Source organism: Halichoerus grypus, chromosome 1 (assembly GCF_964656455.1).
Source record: "Halichoerus grypus chromosome 1, mHalGry1.hap1.1, whole genome shotgun sequence".
Classification (NCBI taxonomy): domain Eukaryota; kingdom Metazoa; phylum Chordata; class Mammalia; order Carnivora; family Phocidae; genus Halichoerus; species Halichoerus grypus.
In genome coordinates, this window is record NC_135712.1 from 104,518,349 (window position 1) to 104,544,781 (window position 26,433).

General features: G+C 39.2%; 2 protein-coding genes across 3 annotated transcripts in view; one reads left to right on the forward strand and one right to left on the reverse strand.

Moving 5' to 3' along the window:
* The window catches only part of VEPH1 (ventricular zone expressed PH domain containing 1), a 216,003-nt gene that overhangs the window by 31,095 nt on the left and 158,475 nt on the right, over positions 1–26,433 (forward strand). For both annotated transcript variants that reach the window (XM_036122400.2, XM_078069976.1), the window contains exon 4: positions 23,364–23,530. In XM_036122400.2, coding sequence (XP_035978293.2) covers positions 23,364–23,530 — 167 coding nt within the window. The remainder of the gene's footprint in view (positions 1–23,363; positions 23,531–26,433) is intronic.
* PTX3 (pentraxin 3) lies at positions 8,908–15,283 on the reverse strand. Its single transcript, XM_036122398.2, has 3 exons — positions 15,008–15,283; positions 14,154–14,555; positions 8,908–10,098 (listed from the first exon to the last, which is right to left on the reverse strand). The coding sequence occupies exons 1-3, from the start codon at positions 15,135–15,137 to the stop codon at positions 9,485–9,487; spliced, it is 1,146 nt and encodes a 381-aa protein (XP_035978291.1). The 5' UTR covers positions 15,138–15,283; the 3' UTR covers positions 8,908–9,484.

The window sequence follows — 26,433 nt, forward strand, 5'->3', positions numbered from 1 at the left end:
TCTTGGCCCACATTTTACTGTCACATACCCCATGTGCTCAAGTTGAACATCAACCCTCCCAGACCAAGTATTTCTTAGAGTCCCCAAGGGTCCCCACAAATGTTCTCTTTCTTGGTATCCACACCAGTCCATAAGCCCATGCTGTTATTGTCTCCATGCTTCCTGGCACAGCATGCTGTGGTGGTGTCCACTTCCACCACGCTAAGCCCAGCAAACTCTGTGGCTGCTACCCTGGAGGGCCCAGGAATGGATTTCACTGCACACTGTCTTGCCAGGGATGGCAACCTCTGTTCCTTTGTGCTGCTACCCCCGAAGCTTCAGTCGGGGTACATTAATTTCATGTGGCAGCCTGTGGCAGGATGCGGTGGGGGGAGAAACACCTGTCTTTCTCCTTGGTGTTACACTTTGGTAGAGAGGCCCCAGAGCGGAGTTGCTTAGCTCCCAATACCAACCTGTTCCCAAGTTTGCAGTAAAATGTATCCATCTGTCCTAAAATGGTCTCTCTCTTTCCTGGGCTCACCTATCCAGCTAAGAGTCAGGCTAGCAAGAAATCAGTCATCCAGTTCTCAAAATGACTACGGCCCACCAAGGACTAAGGTTTTTTTCATTGTACCAGACATTCCCAAGAAGAGTTCTTGGCACTCCCCTCTCCAGAACATCTGACCAGCCACCCCAGTGGTCTACCAGATGCCCGGATATGTCTGAACGCCAGCCATGACAGTGGGACTTCATCACTCTACCTGTGTTCCCCTCTAAAGATCTGTCATTGATATTACTAGTCAGTATCATTCATTTCTCATTTTCTTTGGCTATAGGATTGAATTGCTAATTTAACTTTTAATCATGAGACTAAATTTTCTAGAAGTCCAGAAAAGCAGTTACACTTTTTTCACCACCTTGGCTACATATTTGGAACAGATACTATATGATATTACAAACACGTATACACACCACACATTTTAAAACCATGATAGTTAGACTTGCAAGGAACAGATATATTGAAAAAAAAAACAAAACACAAAAATGAAGTGTTTCTTTACGGCTGCCAAGAACTTAGCTCATGTATTTGGTTTTTTTTCTTTTTTTGAAATGCACTTTCAATGACAAAGAAATCTTTTGAAACAAAATGCACTTTCTGAATTCACTGCAAACATTTTAAATAAACAAATGATTTGGTTTATTTGATCTGGCACTCTAAAAATTACCATAAAAATGATAATTTGACTAAAAGAAGTTGGGACTACATATTTCAGGGCTTAGATTTAGACTAATGTGTCTGTAAAACTACAACCATTCACATGAGCCCATCAAACTTAGACCTGCAAAGTACAGGGGATCTTACTGTCTCTCAGTAAGTTTTCTGCTCTGCAAATCTTTGTCATATATTCCCTGCAATCAGCTTTAGGAGCCATCATTAGGATTTCTTTTTTTCTTTACCTATAGTTTTCTCCCCTTTAGATCTTCCTCCTTGACTTATATTACCTTTCTCCCCTTTAGATCTTCCTCCTTGACTTATATTACCTTTCTCCCCTTTAGATCTTCCTCCTTGACTTATATTACCTTAATCTGCATTCTCCCATTTTTTCTACTTCTACAAAAAATGCTAAAGTATTGCAGTTTCTTGATTTGATTTATTTTTTTACAAGACTACAATTAAAAAATTGTAGAATCTTACGTTGGGACATTAAACATGGTTTAGCTCAAGTATCCAGGCAATGCTTGAATCCCCACCCAATGGTCATCCTCTCAATGATAATAATAATGATTATAGTAACAATTATAACTACAATGGCTAATATTTATTTCATGCTCTCTTTATGTCAAATACTGTATTAAGCACTTCATACAGATTATAGGATTATATCATTTAATCCTCACAAGAATTCCATAACAAAAGTCCTATTATTATTCCCATGTTTCCAATTAGTAGTATTTTAAGTAATAGAAAACCCAGGTAAAAACAACTTGATGATGATGACAATGATGGTGATAATGAAGATGAGGAAGAAAAGAAAAAAGAGGAGGGGGGAAAGGGGAGGAGGAGGAAGAGGAAAGGAGGAGAAAGAGGAGGGGAAGGAGGAAGAACTTCTTATCAGAACACAGGACTAAGTGCATAAGTATATCAGACTTCCCATATAGCTTGATTCAGGGCTCAATGGCAGTCGCAAAAGTCATTACTCAGCTCTGCTTCCTTTGGATTGGATTTTCATGCTCCATGTTATGGCCCTCTGCAGCTTCCAACTCACATCATCATGAATACCAATTAAGCAAAAGAAACATATTCAGTCTCATTGTCTCTCTTTGACCTGACATGGGTCACATGCCCATTTCTGAACCAATCCATCATTGTTGTCAAGGAATACAGTATTTCAGTTGACCAGGCTTGGATAATGAACCACTGTCAAAGCAGGAGATGGGGGTCAACTGCAGTAGAACCACATGAATAGGGTGCAGATCACCCCCCAACCAAATCCAGGGCTATTGCCAGCAATGGCTAAAATGAATACTGGGTACCAACAAACAGCTTTATGTATTTACTTTTATCCTTTTATACTTTCTTTTTTAGAGATTCAGCCCATTGCTTTGACATAACAAGACCTTATTGGATAATGATTCTTCCATCTCAGTGTATCTGCAGTTCTTCCCAGGTTCTTGGCATCTGTAAATTTTATGAATAGAACCACTCTCCTTTCATTTTAAAACACTAATGAAAAAGTAGATCAGACGGGGCCGGGCAAGACTTGTTGTATGCTAGTGGTGACTGTTCCTTATACTTGATTGATATTACTCCATTGGTTATATTTTTCAGTTGTTTTATTCAGATGTCTGTCCCTGATTCCAAACGAAATGCCTCCTTTATGCTTGTAAGTCAGTCATGAGAGACTGTTAAATGAGCTTATGTATCTATCCTTAAAGGCAAATATTTCAGTAATTCCAAGCCAATTTTTACTACTTTTCATTACTAATAGTTATATATAAGTAATAATGTGACTTTTACATCAAATGTAAATAGAAATTGATTTTATTTAAATTGCTTAGGCTCCATTTGTCTGTTTTGTATTCTCCAAATTCTTTCAGTGAGAAGGAAACTGTGAAAAGTCCTTCCATTTGGAGAAAAGATTAAAGGCATGGGCAATATTGCCTTGGTGCATACTTGAGAGCTAAGGGGTTAGAAAACCTGAATATACCTATAACAAATAAGACAATTATATCAGTATTTTTAAATCACCCCCACCCCCACAAAAGAAAAAAAAATTGTCCAATTTAGTTTTATAGACCAATTAGAACAAATATGCAAGTAATAATTACAGGCTTGACTATACTTTTTTCAGATAATTAAAAAACATTCTCCAACTAATTCTGTGAGGCTAGTATATATGTGATATCAAAACAAGAACAGGACAACATAAGAAAGGAAAATCAGGCCCATTTTAATTATGAACATAGATGCACAAATCACAAATCATGAATCAAAATGACTCCAGCAATGCTTAAGGAAAATAATAGTTCATATTTGCTGAGCACTTCCTGTGTACCATTTTCTGGTCTTTTAAGTCATATAATTCTCCCAGTATCTTATGAGGAAAGAACGACTGTTATTCTCATTTTATAAAATTCATAATGATTCAGTGGAGTTTATCCTAGGAATGCAAGCATGTCTTTTTTTTTTTTTTTTAAGATTTATTTATTTGACAGAGAGAGATATAGCAAGAGAGGGAACACAAGCAGGGGGAATGGGAGAGGGAGAAGGAGAAGCAGGCTTCCCACTGAGCAGGGGCTCGATCCCAGGACCCTGGGACCATGACCTGAGCCAAAGGCAGACAAGGACTGAGCCACCCAGGCGCCCTGCAAGCATGTCTTAATATTCAAAATGTAATTCCCCCCCAGTAAAAGACTAAAAGGTCAAAAAGTCATCTGATCAGTAAGAGCATCGCATAAATTCAGTACCCATGCATGAAAAAAAAGTTTTTTGATGGGGCACCTGGGTGGCTTAGTCAGTTAAGCAGCTGCCTTTGGCTCAGGTCATGATCCTGGGACCCTGGGATCGAGCACACATGGGGCTTCCTGCTCAGCGGGGATTCTGCTTCTCCCTCTCCCTCTGTCCCTCCCCCCAGCTCTCTCTCACACTCTATTCTCTCTCTCCCTCTCTCAAATAAATAAATAAAATCTTTAAAAAGAAAAAAGTTTTTTGAGAACTAGGAATTTTGAGGAACTTCCTGAAACTGATTAAGGGGATACTGTGTATGTATATATGTGTGTCCATAAAATTATTACATATAATTAAGAGAATATTATATATATATATACCTATATACATATGTATATCCTCTTCTTTTGTAAAATTCCAAGTCTGTTCATGACCAAAAAAAAAAAATCTCTCCACAAACTAGCAATAGAAGGGAACCTCCTTAATCTAATTAAGGATATCTACAAAAACCTACAACTAAAATCATATTTAATTGGAAATATTAAATTCTTCCCTTTGAATTAAAAAATAAGACAAGGATATCACTTAGGTAATAAATTTGTTTTCTGCTTAAATGATATCAGAAGTAATTTAATATTTTGTGACATCACCACCTTTTCAGAGTGGGAGTCATTTTTCAGTATTCCTGAATAATTCTCGAAACTTGTTTTTTAGCCATGTAGATGCTTGTAAAACCTGCCCAGTGTTGGCATACAAAAGCACAACCAGTGCTTAATACAGCATAATGTAGCACATCTTTTACCCAGGAAACTGGCAATGTTATTGGAGATCCTGAAAATGAGGATGTCTCCAACTGTAAGGGATTATTTGAGGACTTATAGGGAAACCCTTTCCAAATTTTGATTTGGAACTCTGTGATGCAATGCACATCACTGCTATCAAAACTAAAAGCAGTGATGTCTCTTCCCTTACGTTTCTGAATCAGTGGTCATAATAAGGACATATGCCTTTCTGTCAGTATGCCTTTTATATGGTCCTCTGGCATAGATCACAAGATGACCTCAAATGATTGGAAACTTAAGTTGAAAGTCTTTGGAAAGAAAATGTAATATTGTCTCAGCAAGAGTCCAAATTCCTTTCTGACTTACTGGCAATAGTCTAGAAGAGACTGTCTAGTTAATTATGATAAATTCACTTCATTTCTTTCTCTATGTGAGACAAAATTCAAACCACTGATGGGTGAGCTGTCTCAGAAAATAGAGAGAGAAAATTAACCTCTCATTTATTATGGTAGTAATAATATGTACCACATAGGTGAGGTGAGGCTTAAGTAGATAAAGCAGTTATACTTTGCACAATGCTGGGCACATAGTTCATCAATGCTTACGATGATTCTTCTTATTGTCATTATCATAATCAACATCATTGTCATTGTCATCCCTAATTGAGCATCTGCCATGTACCAGACCCATATTAAAATATTAAAGGCAGAACTAGATTCATCTGTGGAGTTTTATACTCCCTGGGGAAATACTTAGCCATTAAAAATTCATGATACAATTATTCTTAAGAACAAAGTTTTAAGAATTTCACCCTATTACAGGTTGTTGAGAAAGAATTTATTAATCCAATTTCTAGGAAACAGGCTGCTAAGCAATCTTATTAAGAATATTCAAACTGAATAATAATACACATAGGGAAATATTAAAAATGATATTCTAAAAACCAACCCAAATGTGGATCAAGAAATAGAGACACATCTTGAAACAAAAGAGGCCCTCTTCTGAGTTGTTAACTAAGTCTGGGATCAGTTGTACTCCTGAGTTTGCACCTTCTTGACTCCACCAGCAGATGTTGCTGTGAAGTAAAATAAGGCCTGCACAGAGAGGAACATCCCCGGGAGGGCCTCTGAGAATGGCTTACCCACAATATAAGGGAATCTTTATATTCGCTTATTTGTTTGTATTTTTGCATGTTTGCTTCTTTTTTATTTAATGCACTGGGAACAACTTGGAAAAACTTTTTTTAAGACTTACTTTTATTTCAAATATTATTTTATGCTTTAGAAAGTACATTTAGATACATTATCAGTTTTTGTCATTGTCATAATAATCCTTCAGCAAGGGAGGCGAGTCTGTTATCTCTAATTTCCTGGCTAATGTGAGACCCATAAAGATTAGTTGGCAGGCCCAACTTCTTGTAGTTGGTAGGTGATGGTGCTCTAGGATTCATATGGTGAATTTCTGAGCCCAAGACCAGCACGCTTTCTTACACAGTCCAGATTTATAAAACGGAATGCAAGCCTCAGTAATCTCAGTTTTCCAGTTCATTAAATCCATGAATATAGATGTGAATGTTTATAATTACTTTGACCAAGATTTTTAACTTTGTGAATGCTATTTATTAAGTGGCTAAAGAGAGTTCTGGAAACTTTTGGCCTTAGTAAGCTTCTCAAAGAAGAACTTCCTAACATAAAATTTAATAAAAAAGTAAAAATCAGTGATGATTTCTTCTGTTTGCAAATGTAACTGTTAAAATGAAGTTAACTAAGTAATTGTAAATACCAAACACTCAAATTCTACAATATAGACTTAGTAGTAAAACGTTCTCAATATATTTTAAAGAAATTAACATTTCACTAAAAGCCAATTTATATTGTAATAGACAAGGAAAATATATCAACTCTATTTTGTTCATATATTCATATATACCTCTGCAAAAATATTGTACGTACGTACTAGAGTGACAAAGTGACAAACTGTCACTTTGCCTAGAAATGAAGATTCTTCACACTCCCAGTGCTAAAGCTAGGACGATCCCAGGCAAACCAGAACAGTTGGTCACTCTAGCACACACATACCTAATATTTTATACTTTATATAAATATATATATAATGCATTTTTTCCTCCTAATAAATTGAGTCATCTTGCACAATTATTTTATAATGCCATGATACAGTGATGCTTTAATGGCCATTGTGGTGAACGAAACTCTGCCAATGTGCCAGACTAAGCCAGCATACTGATATTTTTTTTTTTTAGATATTTTATTTCAGTTTTACACATTTCTTACTTCCTTTTGCTGACACTATGTATTCCGAGACTCATTAAATGCTATTAGGAAAAAAAAAGCCAGAGAGCCAACTTCCTGAGAATTCGGAAAATATATTTTCTAAGTATAGCCTATGAATGTTTTGAGGAAATAAAGTGTGTGTGGTCTTTTCAATTTTTTAAAAAAATTGTTCTACTGGATCAGATTAAGTGGTCAAACAGTAGTGGATTTAAAATGACAGAAGTGTGGTTTTCTTCACGTTAGAGAAGTGCAGGAACAGGCAGCCCAGGACTGGCAAGGCAGCTTCAGAACACGAACAGACCCAAGCTTCTTCTATATTCCTACACCGAATTTCATGATCTGAGATGGTTGCTGAAACTCCTGCCATCACAACCATATTCCAATCAAGTGGAAGGAGGAAGAGAAAGAGAATCACGTTCAGTATTTCAACATCAGTTAGCACTTAGTCATCTGGCCACACACAGCTGCAACTGATGCTGGAAAATATAGACTTTGCTCTGAGTGGGCATACCTACCATTGAAACCGGAATTCTGTTCCTTTGGAAAAGAAGGAAAATAGGTATGAGGAAACAATCAGAAGTCCCTTGAAACACTTATCTGGATTTATTGCTGTAGCAGATGAAGTTTCTACTTTTGTAACCCAAGAATTACTTGTTTTTCTTCTATTTTCTTCTTCTTTACCCTCAACGTGTAATTCCCATAGAGAAATTAAAAAGACCCTTATGTTTAACTCTGTCAGCATATGAGTTTGAATGTATTTTGTCCTGCATCATGTTGGATCTTTTGAACAGATCTAATTCATGCTGAGATGTGGAAATTGAAAGCATGCCTTACTCTCTGCTTACAGTTGGATCCAGTATTTCATCTTTCAGTTAAGCATTCAGGTCATAAAGATAATGGATAAAGAAGGACTTACATATGGCCACTGTGCCCACAATCTTGAATCATGTAATCTCCAAGGGTCTGGTGACTGGCCTATGACCTCATAACTGTGAACACTCTTCTTCTCTAAGAATCAGCCTGATTTTGGGGATCTCACAAATGGGATGAAGCTATACTGATGCCATGACCAAAGATTCCTAGATTCTTGAGATTTTATTGCTAAAGGCACTGAGAGACCAAGTCCCTTCTTTAACTGAGAAGACCCGGAGAAGTTAAGTAACTTGTCTAAGGACACTCGACTAGTTCTAAAATGTAGTTTGGTAACTGCTCCTGGCCCTATTCTCCAAACCTCACAAACCGGAGATGACCTGTGGTTGTCCAGGCCCTATCTTTAGGTGGACACATTATCCCTGTGGCTCAACCACATTTGCTGCTGACATTCAGAAGCAGCTTTGTGGCTGGTCTTCTATTAGCCCTGCATAGCCTTTACAGGAGGAGAACACTAGTGTGGTTGAGAGGTACCTCCCCATCTGCAGGGTGAAGGACCTTGACTGCCCTCTCCTTCAGGCATGAGTAAGAGAATGGGGTATGTTTTAAGGGCAGGAGTCACTGTTTTTCCAGATTCTTAGATCTCCCTAAGGAACAGTCCTCGTCATGTATATTTGGGGAACTCTGATAGTTTGATTCTGTGTTACATACGACACAACATTGTATATGATCATAGAAACATCAAATTGGGACTTAGAGATCAATATTTCCTCAATTCCTTGATTTCTCAGTTGAGAAAACTAAAACCCAGAGAGATGAATTGACTTAGCCAAGATCAAATTTCTTGCTCATGATTTATAGGAAGCGAAGTTTAAAACAACTCTACAGTTTATTTCTAACAATATTAACTATTACTATTTACACAATAGTTAGTATCTGAAAACTAGTTCCTACTTTGAGTGTAGATTTGCTCCAAAACATCTTTTAAATTTATAATTAGATGACATGGGGTAGTTTTATAAAATATTTTATTTACAGTAGAGCTTTACAAAAATAGTCTTAATAAAATTAATACAAAACCATTTTACAATATAACTTATATAACTATCTTCTCAAAAAAGTGACACTCGATTATAACACATAAACTACATTTGCATTTGTTAAGTCACATTGTAGTATAAATATGTTTTATCATTTTTTAATAATAAGGTACATACCAATAACAATGAACAATGGACAGCAAATGTTATTTTTCTTCCAATGTAAAAGTCATCTCTGGCCAAAACAAAATTAACCAAAGAAAAGTAAAACAATTGTCCTTCTGTTCAACAATAGTCCTTTTTAATTATTTGAGAGTCTATCTGACAAACACACAGCATTAATCTCAAAGCACCATGGCATAAAATCTAGTAACAATATCCGGAAAAGCATTCTCCAATGTTTTCTCTTCAACTGTTTATTCGGTATTTTGCCAAGATAAATATTGATCTCAACTCTCCCCTTCATTAGTCTCAAGTGTTCTTAATATGCACTGAGGTTTTTAGACTGTCCCAACTGGCATATGTTTAAAATGTGAGTTTCTTTCTTTGGCTTCAAGTAGAGTGTCACAACATTTATGAAACATACTGAGCTCCTCCGTGTGGCTGAATCTCTGTGACTCCCCACCCAACAATATTTCCCCGGATGTGACAAGACTCTGCTCCGCCAGTCTCTCTTATCTCTTCATTGCTGAGAACGCGATCCCAGATATTGAAGGCTGTGAGTCTTCCAGAAAAGGCTAGGGTTTCATCAAAGCCACCACCCACACAGCAGCCGTTCTTTTCTTGGCCAATCTGCAGGATTCCTCCCTCGGGAACAATGTGACCTGTGGCCATCTCGACAGTGGTAGCCATCAGCTCACCGTTTACCCACAAGGACGTGCGTCCTCTCTCAGAATTCCAGGTGCTGCACAGATGGGTCCACTTTCCCAGGGAAATCACAGTATGGGCAATCAGTTTGTTCTCCGCTCCACCCACCACAAACACTATGGACTGATAGCTGAAGTACAGCTGGATCTCATATGGATTTCTCTTTGTGCCATAGGAAAACAGGATGGTTTTGTTTAATACATCTGTGGCTTTGACCCAAACGCAGGCACTAAAAGACTCAAGCTTCATTGGTGTCACTGGATGTACGCTTCCAAAAATCTTCTTGGAACGCATTGGGAATAAAATTGCTATTTCACAACCTAGAGGAGCAAGAAAGTGAGAAGGATGTGAGAGAAAATATAAATTCATTCAGAGATGATTCCAGCGTTTACGTATTTTAGCATAGGCACTTTAACGACCACAACTGAAAATTATATGCTGTATCACATTATGACTTGAGGAGCTTCAAGTGTGATCTCGATAGCACAAAGAAAACGGGAATAAAGAAAGTCAATTGTCAGGCTTACTCAATGAAGCATCTAAGTGAAGGAGGCATGCAGAGTAGCCAAATTGTCCAAACTCAGAAAATAAGGGAAACCTATTTTAACCATTACTTTCCCTCACAAGTAGTTTATTTTCTGTTACTACTTTTTTTTATATATAAATATGGTTGAATCACTATGCGTTAACTTCAAACAATGACACTGTTCATTTCCAAGAACTTAGAGCCAGACTTGTTTCCCTCTTCTTGACTTCACCAAACTTCCAGAATAAAAAACAAACCAACCAGCCTATGAAATTCAATGGACCTAGCTCACCCATTTACCCATTATTAACATACGTTTTTAAATGAAACTCTAGGACAGTCATATTGTTGCTGTCCACAGAATTATAATTTGTCTCTTTGTCACTCACATTGAGGATCTATCGTATATTTGATTTTATGCTTTTTCAGTCTCTGAAACCGTAGTGAATATTCAAGAAAATATGCTCAGCACTGATAAACGGTCCTCAAATATTTAGGAAAGACTGATAACTGTTTCTGTAATTTTAAATGAACTGATTTCCTGTTTAAATAAACCCACCATATATTTGTTAACTTTGCAAAGTTTGTAGAAAACTACCTTTGAAAGGCAACAATGTATAATAATGATGACTCACTCTTATTGGGTATTCACTGTGTACCAGATATTATTCTCATCACTCTGTATCATTTTATTCCTCCTTATCAACCCTAAGAGATAGTCTTAATATTCCCATTCTACAGATGAGAGAACTGAGGCATAGAGCACTAAGTAACTTGGGTCTGCTTGCTAGCTGGTAAGTGGTAAAACTGGGGGTTTGAACTTGGGCACTGTGGCTGCAGAGGCCACACCCTTAACTAAAACACTGCATTGCCTCTTAATGGGAAAAGAACCCCTCGATTTGGCTAGGAGAGATGGAATTCAGTTTGTTTTACTATTAGCAAGCATGCAGTTTTTGATGAGCCCCATAATTTCTCCAGGCTTTCCTGTTATCTATAAAAGCCCCTTCCATTCTCCTTCTAATAGTCTATGAGTCTGTAAGCAGGAAGTGTGTAGTACTCCAGAAGAACTGTGTAGACCAAGGCTATTCTCAAAAACTCTTATTTTGTCCACATGCTTATGATTGCTATTTAGGCAGCAATAGAAAACCTTTAAGGAAGAGTGAACTCTTCCAAGGGGCCTGGTGGAGAACATATTTCTGCTAAAGAGCACTTAGAAGGAGACATTCAGACACCGGGGTGGGCGCATAGTAAACTCCTACCTCAGTTCATTTCCAGGTCCCATGTTTGGTCAGGGAGCTAGAGATGCTGAAGTGAAGACCTTCTAGGTGTCTCTGGGAAATGTGCTAAAACCTTTCATAGGTGAGCTCTGCTTTGTGATAACTTCATATGTTTATAAGAGACCAGAAAAAGAATTTTTTTAAAAAAAATCTAAATGAGGGCTAGGTATTCACTTTATAACAAATTAAAGATTTATCATAAAATAGCTCTGACAAGCAAGCTTCCAGAGCCTTTAAAGACTAACTGGTGAATATAGGAACTTGCAGGCACCAAGCATCCATGCAGTGTGTTAAACTAAGCTAAATGCCTGCAAGTGATTGAGGGCTAGGCTCTGTCCTAAAAAATTAAACAGATGTGGACCTAGAAATAGTCGAAGAAATACTGAGATTCAGAAAATCGTATAAAAGTAACTACAATACCAAAGCACAAATTGGTCCTGTCACATTTTGGTATTCGCTTTTTCACTGAATCATTTGAATTTTTCAAGACTTTTAAGATTCATTCTTAATGAGGCATTATTGTTTCAAATGAAATTGGTAGATACTTTTTTTTTTCCTAGTTGTGTTAATTAAATCAAACAAAGATCACGGAACAAAAGATCACCATATGCATGACCATTTGAGATAGTCTCTGAATGTCCCAGTAAAGTAGTGTTCCAGAGGGGGCCTACTGCAGTTCAATGAACCGACTTCCTGTTTAAATAAACCCAGGCAGTCAGGACTGCATTCCGAAGCATTCTTTGATTGCCTCTCAGAGACCCAGCTTCCCCTGCAGGCTACACTGGCTATGTGAATTCATGGAGTTGGAATTTTCGTGTTCACAGGTTTTTTTGTGGCTTTTTTGGTGGGGACCAGTGATTGAGGCTCTTGATATCTCTTTAAAATGTCAGAAATGTCAGAAACTCTCTCATGAAATGGCTTTTAACTAATAGGTTTTTCTGATTATATTATCAAAGACCAAACAAAATTAAAACCAGGTTCTTAGGAGGCTGACAACAGAATAATTAGGAATCCCTTAGGAACCAAGCTGGCAGGAAACCAAGAAAGGAGAAATCAAACCATGTGGGTAAAATAAATATATATATATAATAAGAAATTAACATTTTAGAACTCAGAAATACATCCCTCTCTGCTCTAACCAGTATACAGAGGTGAGAGTGAAAATTAGTGTTAATCCTTCACTTTTGGGGGTACACTATATGTACTATCATTTCTCATGGTTTGCCAAAGACAAGACAATTTCATCCATTAAAATAGCCACAGAATTATAATTTGTCTCTTTGTCACTTACATTGAGGATCTATTGTATATTTGATTTTATGCTTTTTCAGTCTCTGAAACCGTAGTGAATATTCAAGAAAATATGCTCAGCACTGATAAACAGTCCTCAAATATTTAGGAAAGGCTGATACTCCGGTATGGTTTCTGTAATTTTAAATGAAACATGCTCTCACACATGCTTATGATTCTTCCTCCTACCCCAACAGATGATTTGCTTTATTGTAAATATAAAGAGGGATGGCACTGTTTGTAATGTTTTCTGTTCATGAGATTCTCAGGAACAGTGTAAGTTATATTTTCTAACTAAGTCACTGATTTTCTAATATAACCCACAAAAGATTTTTGCACTACTACCTCTTAGAAATTTTGATTTATAAAGGAGGGTTATTTGGCTCCAAATCGTCTCATTTCGTTTAACTGTCTTTCAAATGTATTATTCAAATGTATTCTTTCAAATGTATTATTTCGAGCCCATGTGTGTTTGGAGATTCATTCATGTCACAGGGGACTTCAACAAGTTGTATCTGGTTTGAACCGCCTCTCTCCTGTTTGGTCCTGGCCCCCTAAATCCCTGGGGAGGGGGGTTACCAATTTTCTTCTACATCAGACCATTTCACTGTGGATCCCGCCCAGCAGGTTTATCCCAAACCTCACATACTCAGAGCTCCCCTCTAGCGGGCTAATTCCACAGACCCCAGGGCCTGGGGGACCCCTCAGGAATTCCACTAATCCTTCAGGAGATGAGGTTCAGTCTCAAGTCTCCAGCCAGAACCAGCGGGGATGAGGGGCCGGCCCAGGGATAGGAACGTGTCCCTAAAAATTAGGCTGGGCCCTGAAGTAGCGCGGGGAACCAGAGCTCCCCTAAAGAGAGAGACAGGCTAAAATTAGAAGAAGTGGAAATCCCTAACGGAGGGAAGCCAGGCAGCTAGAGAGGTCACGGTTATAACCGGCCAACAGAGCTCCCGCACCGCCTGGTCGGATCAGGTGTCAGTCAGGGGCCCCTGATGTCTATGTTCAAGACTGTGATGTTTATGTCTATAGCTCTCTTCTGGGCTCCTCGGGGCTGGAGAATACCTTTTAAAGCCAGTTTTTGCGCCTTGTATGGTGTGTGTGTGTGAGCCCTGTTAGCGTCCATGGAGAAACAGAGGCGTGTGTGTCTCCACTGAAGCTGCCCCTAGAGGGCTGCCACCAGGCTTCCCGCCACGCGCGTTCCGAGGACAAAGACGCAGGATGTGGGGGGGCTGGGGGGGGGATAGTGGGGGGCGGGGGCCGCTCCGCCCGGCGTCCTTACCTGCGGGCAGCCAGCGCCCGGCAGCCCAGCCCTGCACGGCGCGGAGATCGGCTCGCGTCCGCCGCAGCTCCTCGAGCACGGCGCCCAGGGCGCGCCCCGCCTCCTCCGGGCGCGGCGTCCCGGCGCTCTCCAAGCGCGCCAGCCTGCGGCCTGCGTCGCGGCTCGCCTGCAGCAGCTCGTCCAGCGCCCGGGCCAGCCGGGCCTCCGCGGGGCCGGGCGGCGCGCACGGCCTCCCCAGGCTGCCGGCCAGGCGGCCCAGCTCCGCCCGCAGCCTCTGCAGCTCGCCCCGGAGGACGTCGTCGGTGGCCTGCAGTAGCATGCCCTCTCTCATCTGCGAGTCCTCCAGCATGATGAAGAGCTTGTCCCACTCGGTGTGCTCCCGACGGCAGTCACACGGCGTGGCTAGAGCGAGGGACACACACGTTACTGATCCGCCCAGGCCTTCCTTGGGTGCGCTTTGTACAAAGGTGACCTCCCTCGGTGGTCCCAAGTTCCTGCCCATCCCCAGCACCCCCTTCCCTTTAAGGACATCTCGGAAAAACAGCGTGTGAGTATCTCGACAATGACAGGAACCGTTCATGCAGATATATATTACGTGGAACTCTGTGAAATTGCCGTTCGTGAGGCTCAAAACAGGCAAATATCGGCGATTGCATGCGGTTCAAGCCATTATGTATCTGTGACAGAAATAACTTTTTGAAACCTCCCCCTTTCCTAAAGTGCTTCTTTCTTTTGCAAAACAAACTATGATGTTTAGCACATTTCCTTGGCTACAAAGTGTATGTATAATATTTGGACCCAAAGAGGTGCATATGTAGTTAGGGTTAGCAGAGAAACAGTTAAAAAGAACTTACGGTCCTCCGTGGGATGGAGTCCATTGTCTATTTCGTTGTCCAGATTCACATACATGAGTTCATAATCATCTGAGGTCTCCGCCGACACCGCAGACCAGAGAGCGCAAAACAGAATCACAGGGAGATGCATAGCTGGAGAAAGACAAAGTTCTTTCTTCTGCCACTTCCCACAGCTGGCCCGAGGGGACGAGGCGAGAAGCGCTCAAGTGAGCGGTGTTTGAGCAGAGGAGAGTGAGAGTGAGAGGCAAGAGCCCAGAGCCCTTAATAAATGCTGGGGGAAGCCTGAATGGAGATGAATGAGTAATGCCGGTGGCACTGCGGTAACGGGAGTTCCCCTAAATTTGGAGGGGAGGGGGCTGGGTGGGAGGGTGAGGGAAACGTGAACGTTGCACAATAATAGACCGCAAAGTTTTACGCTGCAGTCAGATTAATTGGAGGAGGGTCAGAGGGGAAAGAGGTGGGGAAACTGGGCTAAGACTGTCCCCCCGAGGATTAGCTGTTGTAACTTGAATTGGTAGCACTGAGGGATGAAAGGGAGGGCAGGGGAGGTAGGGGGAGAAATAAGTCAGCCGGCGTAGAGGCATGGAAGCAAGATCATCGTTGCAGCATTTTGTGTGGTGCCTTTACGGTTCCACAGTCCTTTATGTATAGAAAACTTGCCCCACTTTTCCTTTGTACACAGTTTTAGAGGTCTAAGTTGTGAAAGTTACTCCCCTGATTCCAAGATAAACCAACTTAGAGTAAGAATTTTGATTGCTCTAGAAGCCAAGTCCATTCCTAGTTATTCCATCTTTAATCCTTCTGGAGTTGCAACTATACTTTTATAAACACACATTTTTAAAATGACAGACAACAAAGCAAAACTGGTAAGTCTAAATTAAGAAATTGCTAGGGGAGAGGAATAAGCTGACTTTAGGAATGTTTCTTTTCATAAACTGGTATTATGTGGAAATTGCATTATTTCACTAGGTGTAGAGTCAAAGATTATGTTTTTAAAGTTTTAAAATTTAGGGATTTTTCTTCCTTCAAAACTCTCCTGCACAAAACACCTAGAAATGCATACATTATAATAATAACCTTAAATGTACAAATGAACTACCAATAAAGTAGGGAAGTATCCAGGGGCCAACGTAGAGGGGGGAACCAAAACCAAACTTGTAAGCCTGAGAGCTGATGCTAGGGCTCCCCTGGAGGGACATAGAGGGAAGTAAGGGTTACCAGTTCTGTAACAACCAAGTGTTAATGACCATGTGGGAGCAAAGCTTAGGCCGGATTAGGAGTTGGAAGTAAGAGCCTCACCTAAAGCCAGACCCTCAGAGAGTTACATATTGCATTTCAGTGGATATAGCCCCACCCTCTCTCCTAACACAAATAAGTGAGAAGTAAGCATGTCTCTCTTTGACTGAGCTCTGCAGGGTCCCTAAGTTTGTGATGATGGGTCCGCCCTCACACACATGTTCAGTATTCAAATGTATACCACCTGCCACAGTAAAAACAAATTCACAATAAAAATATTTAAACCTATGAGGAAACAACCCACTACAAATGAGAATCAGCAGATACAAAAAAAGGATTAGGTACTCCTCTCCTGAGAACTTCATATATTTAAAATACCAGCTAGGAGCTAGAAAATAAGTGTGTTTAAAATTATTTCCCACAAGGAGTTGGAAACATGAACAAAGAAAAAGACATTGTCAAAAGAAAAAGACTAGGCAGATTTTTTTAAGGAACGTATGTAACTTGTACAAATAAAAAAAATTAATTGAAATTTTTAAAACCTCAAGGAATGGGTTAAATGGCAAATAGGCAAAGCTGAAGAGAATATTAAAGAACTGGAAGAAGGATCTGAGAAAATCATCCAAAATGTACTCTTTAAGTTCAGTACAGTATTCTCAAGTCCTTTCATTGTTCAGGAAGATGATAGAGAAATTAATTTTGCTTCGTTAGTTCCAGAATGTTTATCTTTTTAAAGACAGCCATGAAAACCAAAAGGAAATAGAATGTTCAAATAGAAGAAATAGAATTAAACAAACAAACCTTTTTCAATAGAAAGCAGTAAAGAAGGGGAAACAAACATAGACAAAGCAAGATGAATACAAAACACAACACAATGTAAAGATAAATCCAAATATACCAATAATCATCATAACTATTAATAAAACAAACTTTCCAGTTAAGAAACATAAGATGTCAAGTAGGAATATTTTTAAAATCCCAGCTATAGGTCACTTACAAGAGCCACACATAAAACATAAAAATCTAGAAATGTCTAAAGTAAAAAACTTGAAAAGAGCAGGGAGTGAATATACCAAACACGTGCAATTCAAAAAAGCTAGGATAGCTATAGCTGTATCAGTTGGAAATAACTTTAAGGGAGAAGAGGATAAAATATGATAAGCACTTTATTTAGAATTATTTAGTAACAGTTTCAAATTCAAAAAAAAAAAAGAAAAAACTGCTGAAGGGTACAAAAACTTAAACTACATAAATTTTGAAATAATGAAATATATAGAGCACTATCCAGAAAGTTTGATAAGCAAGTTCTACCAAACATTCAAGGAACATATAAACCTCACTTTTTTTTTTTTTTTAAGATTTTATTTACTTGACAGAGAGAGACACAGTGAGAGAGGGAACACAAGCAGGGGGAGTGGGAGAGGGAGAAGCAGGCTTCCCACTGAGCAGGGAGCCCAATGTGGGGCTCGATCCCAGGACCCCGGGATCATGACCTGAGCCGAAGGCAGACGGTTAACGACTGAGCCACCCAGGCACCGCTAAACCTCATCTTATACAAACTCCTTCTGAGAATAAAGTGTGCAGGAATGTGCTAAATACTTTCTATATGTGTAGTAACTATGATACTAAAAAGAGACAAGGACAGTACAAGAAAAGAAGGCCAACCTCACTCAAGAACATAGATGCAAAAGCTCTAAATAAAATATTAGCCAAACAAACTTAGTAATATATGCATAAAAATACATTATAACCAAGTTGAGTTTATTCCAAGACTGCAAGATTGGTTAAACATTAGAATTATCTATTAACTTACTACATGAACAATTTAAAGGAGAAATCATAATCATGTCAATGGATGCAGAAAATCATTTAATAAAATGCAACAGTTATGTCCAAACTAGGAAACAGAAACTTAAACTAATAAAACAGAAATACCAAAATTGATAGAAATCTATATATACATAATGATGAGTCCTTAGAAACTTACTTCTTAAAAATAGGAGAAACAAAAGGATACCTTGGACACTGGTTCTGTTCATTGAAGTATTGGAGGTTCTAGCTAGTAAAGTAGGACAAAAAAAAGAAGCATAAGATATAAGAACAGAAAAAAAGAAACAAAGCTATCATCAATTATTATGAGTTGATTACCTATATACAGAAAATCTAAGAGACTCTGAAGACAGATTGTTAATAAGAGAATTGAGCAAGTTTTGCTGGCTGAAAGATCAACATAAACATCAGTTGCTTTCTTAATACCAGCAGACAATTGATAATACATTTTTATAGTTTCTATTTACAATAGCAACAACAAAAATGAGATACCTAGGAATCAATTTAATTAAGAGATACATAAGACACAGCTAATATCAATGGACATCTTGGCTCTTCCATAGTTTGGCTATTGTGGACATTGCTGCTATAAACATCAGGGTGCATGTACCCCTTTGGATCCCTACATTTGTATCTTTGGGGTAAATACCCAGTAGTGCAATGGCTGGGTCGTATGGTAGCTCTATGGATAAAGAAGATGTGGTATATATACACAATGGAATATTATGCAACCATCAAAAGGAATGAAATCTTGCCATTTGCAATGACGTGGATGGAACTGGAGGGTATTATGCTGAGCGAAATAAGTCAATCAGAGAAAGACATGTATCATATAATCTCACTGATATATGAGGAATTCTTAATCTCAGGAAACAAACTGAGAGTTGCTGGAGTGGTGGAGGGTGGGAGGCGTGGGTGGCTGGGTGATAGACATTGGGGAGGGTATGGCTATGGTGAATGCTGTGAATTGTGTAAGATAGTTGAATCACAGACCTGTACCTCTGAAACAAATAATACATTATATGTTAAAAAAAAAAAAAAGAAGGTAGTAGGAAGGGAAAAATGAAGGAGGGGGAAATTGGAGGGGGAGGCGAACCATGAGAGACTATGGACTCTGAGAAAGGGGGGTGAGGGGATGGGTTAGCCTGGTGATGGGTATTAAAGAGGGCATGTATTGAATGGAGCACTGGGTGTTATATGCAAACAATGAATCATGGAACTTTACATCAAAAACTAATGATATAATGTATGGTGATTAACATAACATAATAAAATAAAAAAATAGGATTAACTGAAAAAAAAAAACACAGCTAATATCACAAAACGTTATTGAAAAACATTTTTTAAAACCCTGCATAGATGGAAGGCCATATGTTTTTGGATGGGAAGACTCAATTTCACAAAGATGTCAATTATCCCAAATTAGTCTGTACATTCAGTATGGAGGGAAAAATAACCTCATTTTTCAAGGAAGTTGACAAACTAATGGTAAAATTTATATAAAGGGGGGCACCTGGGTGGCTCAGTCGTTAAGCGTCTGCCTTCGGCTCAGGTCATGATCCCAGGGTCCTGGGATCCAGCCCCGCATCGGGCTCCCTGCTCAGCGGAAGGCCTGCTTCTCCCTCTCCCGCTCCCCCTGCTTGTGTTCCCTCTCTCACTGTGTCTCTCTCTGTCATATAAATAAATAAAATCTTTTAAAAAAATTTATGTAAAGGAACCAAGAGGAATTTGAAGTAGAAGATAATTTGCCCCATGAGATATAATGATTTATTATAAAGTTATTAGAATTAACAAAATGTATAATTGGTAAAGGTATGATAAATATCCAGAAACAGACCCAGACATATGAGAAACCTTATATGTGAAAAAGGTATTAAAAAATCAGAAGGGAAGCAACTGACAACTTGATAAATGCTAGGACAATTGTTTATATACACACAAAAAATCCATTCCTCATGTACAAAAGTAAATTCCAGATGGATTAAAGACAAATATGAAAAACAAAACCATAATGCTTTTAGGAGAAAATTTTTGTGAACCTAGGGTAGAGAAAGCTATCTCAATGACAAAAAATTATAAACTATAAAGAAATTTTAAAAATCAACTATATTGACATTGCAACTTTAGACGTGATTAAAAAAACTAGTGTCTAGAATAAATAAATAGCTTCTACAAATCAAGAAGAAAACACAAACATCCCAATTGAAAATAGGCAAAGGATACAAATGGTCAAATCGTGGAAGGGGAAATGACCTGTAAACATATTAAAAGGGCGCTTAACTGCACAAGCAGTTAAGGAAATGAAGATGAAAACAACAACAAAAAAATGAGATACCATGCCACACTCCACCAGACTGGCAATAACCGATGTCTGTCAAAACCAAATGTTGGCAAAGATAGGAGCAACAGAAACACTCATGCTGCTGGTGGGTGTGTAGATCATTATAATCATGATGATAGGCAGAATAATGCCCCCCAAATGTTCACGTCTTCATCCCCACAACCAGTGGACATGTTATGTTTCATTGCACTGAAAATGCAATTAAGGTTGCTACATATAATATGGAGATAATCCTAGATGATACACATGGGCCCAGTGTATTCACAAGGGTTCTTTAAAAGTGGAAGAGAGAGGCAGAAAGGAGAATCAGAGGAAGAGATATGATGATAGCAGCAGAGTCAGAGAGGTGCTCGCTCTGTTGCTGACTTTGAAGATGGAGGAAGGGAACTCCAAGGAATGATGATGGTCTCTAGAAACTAGAAAAGTCAAGGAAACCAATTCCCTTCTGCAACCTCCCAGAAGGAGCTCAGCCCTTCCAATGCCTGGATTTTAGCCCAGTGAGACTCACAGAAGACTTCTGAACTATAGAAATATAAGGTAAGAAATTGTGTTATTTTGGGCCACTAAGTTTTTGGTAATTTCTTACAGCAGCTATAGAAAACTAATATAACCACACTGCAAAGAAATTTTGGAAGATCTAGAAACTTAACTCCCAGGGACATAGCCTCTGCTTTGCTACTTAATTATGTGGTCCAGGGACCATCAGCAACACCTGAGAGCTTGTTAGAAATGCAGATTCTCAAGCCCTGCTGAATCAATATCTATGGTTTAACAAGATACCTGGGTGATTTCTAAGCACACTAAGCTCAGAGGCAGTACCCTAAGGAAGATCTCCCATTTATGAACAAAGAAATAAGTATAAAAATTGTAGCACTATTGGTAAAAAGTATCATCATCATCATCTTCATCATCATCATGGTAATGTCTTTCAACCATAGAGTATATGAATAAACTGTTGCCTATTTATACAATAGAATACCATATAGCTGTGAGAATAAGTGAAGGAGAGCTTCTTGGAGCTAAAACTTCAGCACAATGTTGAATGTAAAAAAATTAAATGTTGCAAAGAGATTTGTACAGTATGAGTACTATTGATACAAAATTTTATTGCATGCAAAACAACACTATAAAATGTTTGTTGGTAGATACACATGCAAGCAAAATGTAAAAACATTCATGAAGATGATGAATACCAACTTTAGGATGGTGGTTGCCCTTGGGGAGAAAAGGAAATGAATGAGTGGGATAGGAAGCGATTTGGGCACGAGGTTGTTTTGACAAAGCTGGTTGGTGGGCACAACCCTATTCTTTATATTATTGCCTCATTTGTCTAATGGTTTCAAATATTCCATAATGTAAAAAAATATTAGTTTATAAATGGAATTTATAGGATTTCTCTTTTTTCTCTGAATTTATAGGATTTCTACATCAAAGTGTCTTCATCAGTTTGTAACTTAGAAAAAAATTTTTACACATTTATTTTTGCATCATTTGACCGAAATTCAAGTCAGCTGAAAATGACTAATCTGGAGTCTTTCCCTTCAAGGCTCTCAGGGTGTTTAATGAGTATTGTACCAAAAGCCTTACACCAGTTTCCTGTCTTCAATTCCAAAGAGAGTGTTATTTATCATGAAATTCTTTAGAGATTGATCAGTATGTCTACATAATTAAGTTCTAGGATCTGTTGTACCCTGTACAGACTGGCTGGGCATTACATTTAAAATTCCTGATTTTTAAGGAAAAGCTCTTGGTTAAAAGAGACAGAAAACAAACAAAATAAAGCAATGTGTTGTGTATGGACACAACATTTAAAAAAAAAAAAAAACAAACCCTGAATATTTCTAATACTTTGCACTCTGTGGGCATATGACCAAAATCTGCTGGAGACTAATTCTATGAACTGCATGTGGGAAAAGCAATTCTCATTATTTATCATCATCCATATACATTTAATTTGATCCAGAATCACCCTTCTATTAATATTAGTCACTGATATTCTGAAAATGATAGCCTTTCATCCTATTCTCATATCTAAATGTCCTTTATATATGGACATCTCCCTTCTGTTTGAGAAAGGTCTATATATGTGTAATCACTGCTGCTTATTTGATTCCTTCTGTGTCTTTCTTCTATATACAAAGCCAAATTTAAAGTAAATAGACACCAAAAAAATTTTCTTCAAGAAATCCCTAGAAACCAATTCTCCTGGGACATTTAAGTACTTGAGAGGATTTTAAGAAAAAATCCATACTAAAGTGATAAGCAGATGTTTCCCATATGTTGTTTGCAGATAAGCCCCTGTAGCTTATGCAATATCTTTTTTTTTGAGATTTTGCCATTTTAAATCCAGTTGTCCATACATGTCTTTGAGGCAAATCATGTGTGACAAACAAGCTGAGTCTAAACTTCTGTTGAAATAGTACAGAAATTGGGGATTTAAATTTGCATTGCTACTTTTCTAACTATTCATAAAAATAAGGCAGCGTTGCTATGTGTCAGTTGTCTAAATCATGCCTCTGTATCTCTCAGGAACGTGAATACATTCCTCTGCACGTTTTTCAGTTCAGGTTCATCCTTATGGCACTGCTTAGTTTTCATTTAAACAGCATCCAAATGTTGTTTCTCGTCAGGAATTCTTTATCAGAATTGTTTCCTTCTTAAGGGTGTGGTCTGGTTACTGTCAAATTTTCCTCTTTCCCCATGTTGCATTACTCTGGAAAACTTTTTCATTAGATAATAAATAAATAAAATATTCACTTTTACGGAATCCATTTAAGTCATGCTTTAGTGATTTTTCAGAATAAGATGCTGTGTTATTTTTAGCGGAGGACTTGGCCATCACTCCACACTATTTAATGAATAAGCGCAAAGATTATTGTGTTGATAATAAATGTGTTTCTACTGACTCTGAGCTAATACTCATCATTCCCGGTATTGTTCCCTCAACAGGCAACGCCATGTTGTTGAGGGTGTTGCCCGCTGTGTATGAAAAGCAGCCTCAGCCAATCAACAGACACCTGACAGAACTCCTGGCCTTGATGTCTCAGCTAGAACAACCAGAACAGTACCATCTTCTCCGGCTTTTGCATGTAGCCGTGAAGAGAAAGCAACCAGAGGTAAAAAGCAAAAGCATATCACATATTTGATGGTCCACACAACCGGGCATGTTTCTGGGTATGAGGACAGGATGTGTGCTCCAGATTTCCTCCCTCCTGCGCCCAAACACACCCAGAGAAACAGAACCAATAGGACACATATATCGTGAGCAACTGGAATTGGCTTATGCAACTATGAGACTGAGGAGTCCTGCCATACACCATTTGTAAGCTGAGGACCCAAGAGAATGAGTGGTGTAGTTCCAGTCTGTGTCCAAAGGCCTGAGGAGTGGGAGAATCAATGGTGTGAGCATTGGGCCAAGTCTGAAAGCTTCAGAATCAGATGGCTGATGGTGTAAGTCACAGTCCAAGGGCAGGAGAGGACCAATGTCCCAGCTCAACCCAACCCCTCATATTCAGGCCCTCAGCAGTTTCAAGGAAGCCCAACCATATTGGGAAGGGCAATCTGCTTTACTCATTCTACCAATTTAAATGCCAGTCTCATCTGGAAACACTCTCACAAACACACACAGAATAATGTTCAAGCAAATGTGTGGGCACTCGATGACCCAGTGAAGTTGACACATAAAATTAACCATAACAGGCACAGTACTAAAAACAGAACAAAGGTAAAACCTGTCACTATGGCAGAAAAGCTTGAATTGAAGTTGAGTGTGGCCATGCAGTCCCAGGAATCTGTGGTTTCTCAGAGAGGGCCAAGGAAATGACCTGCACATGGGGAAGTCAGCCTGGAGTGAGAGCAAACAAAGGCTCATTTTCTAGATAGCAAGTTAGTTGTTGGTTTTTTGGAATCAAATACAAAATTGTAATAATTAGGATGATTGTGATGATCAGTCACAGAATACCCAACCCATGCTGGTTTAAATGATAAAAGGAATTTATTAGCTAATGGAATGGGGAAAAATACCTTCTGATGAGGTGGTTGATCCAGCAGTCAAATAATACAAACAGAATAGTTTTCCTATTCTCTATTTCTCAGATTTGATTTCTGATTTTTGGCTTCCATTTTCAGCAGGCTTTCTCCTTGTGGATTCCGTACAGGTCCAGGGGGCTCTCTAGGCACCATGCTTCTACCTCCTCTCCCCACCCCACCAACATCCAAACAAAAGTCCTGATATTCTCTGTTTAGGACACACAATGTACCCCTGGTGCTTCTGCTGACCCCCAAAGATATTCAGATAGAGTCCAAAGACTGACAGGAGGGGGAAAGTAGAAATGGATTATGGAAGGTACCCAAACATGTGCACAAGTGAAGATTAAAGGTCAACCCAGGGTTTTATCAATTATGATTGCAACTCTGTTTCATTTCCTGAGTGAACATTAAGGTGAATAATGGAACATTTGAAGTCAACATTCAAATTGTTCAAAGAAAAGCAGGCAAGAATGGTCATATGCATGACTAACCACAATAGGCTACAAATGCCTGGTGGTAAGGAACGATTTCTTCTTTTCTTCCGTATCCCAGACCTTGGCATAGTATCTGATAGCACTCAGTAAACATTCACAAAACCAAACAGAACAAAACAGGGTGATAAATATTCTGCGGATGGTATAAACAGAAGGAGGGGCAATGATTTCTGCCTTAGGGAGAAATAGGTAACATGAAGATTCACAATGGGAGTGGCATCAAGGCTAACCTTGAAGAATGGGAGTTTTGGTCCAGGTGGAATAGAGGGGCAAAGGGCCTTGAAGAGATGGACAGGGCTGGGAGTCCTGGACATTGGAGCGTAGACTTGGGCCCTATCCCTAGAGACTTCCAATTCAGTAGGTCTGGGAAGGGGCCCTGGATTCTGCCCTTTTCCAAGTTCTCAGGTGATGCTTTTCCTGCTGCTTCAGACCACACTTTGAGCAGCTAGGTAGGAGGTTGGGCTGAGGACTGGGGACATCTGTGTCACCTGGTGTGCATTTTTGCTTTTGCTCTTAGAGCAATATATTGTCATTATTTTTGCATGACTGTCTTTCCCAGTGCACTCTAAACTCCTTAAGGGACCTGTGTCTGCATATTTACATGCACTCCCTAGCATAGTGCTGCACACACAGTAGGATTTCAATAAAAAGTTGTTGAATTCAGAAATGAATAAATGACCAAAAGAGACCAGATTGGAGACCATGGAGAACCAGGGAAAAGATGTTGCAGTCTCCAAAGGGTGTAAAGTGCCTCAACAGGATCAAGATCTAGAGAAGTAAAGGAGCCTGGAGAGGGGAACTGAACTTAGATTTGGCAACTGGGGACTCCCCAGGGCATTGCCTGGGTGGGTGGGGTGAGGAGTGGTGATCATCTATTATGGATTGTGTGTGGAGGGAAGGTTAGGAACTGACCGCACGAGTGTAGAAGTTTAGAGGAAGTAAGGAGAACTAAAATAAATCCTTTGGAATGCCTTGATCTTTCCCAATTACTTCTGCTAAACACATACAAATTGAACCTCACAACTATTGACCCTTTTCACTAGTGGGGCATTTGGGTCTTTGGTCACCCCTCCCTATCCCCCATATCATCTGGTCCCCAGGCTCTATCTGTGGTAGGCAGAATAATGAACCCCCAAAGATATTCAGATATCTTTGATATCTCAAAATTGGTCCAGGTGGAATAGAGGGGCAAAGGGCCTTGAGGAGATAGGGACAGGGCTGGGAGTCCTGGACATTGGAGCGTAGACTTGGGCCCTATCCCTAGAGACTTCCAATTCAGTAGGTCTGGGAAGGGGCCCTGGATTCTGCTCAAAATCCCAATACATTCATAAAGGAGGGGAAGCAAAAGCATGTAGTAGGAGCTGCCAGATCCTAGGCCCTCAATGAATGTTGGTTGAGGTACCAAGATGCACTGGACTCCTGGCTAGGGTTGGAGATTGGCAAGGCTTCAAGGAGGACAGTTTTGCTTTTAGCCATTTTAGCTTGTTCTGAAGTTG

Coding starts and splice junctions, on each gene's coding strand:
- PTX3 (XM_036122398.2), bottom strand. CDS start 15,137: ATGCATCTCCCTGTGATTCTGTTTTGCGCTCTCTGGTCTGCGGTGTCG. Junction 14,556..15,007: donor ACTCCATCCCACGGAGGACC/GTAAGTTCTTTT, acceptor CCCTCGCTCTAG/CCACGCCGTGTGACTGCCGT. Junction 10,099..14,153: donor CGGGCGCTGGCTGCCCGCAG/GTAAGGACGCCG, acceptor TTGCTCCTCTAG/GTTGTGAAATAGCAATTTTA.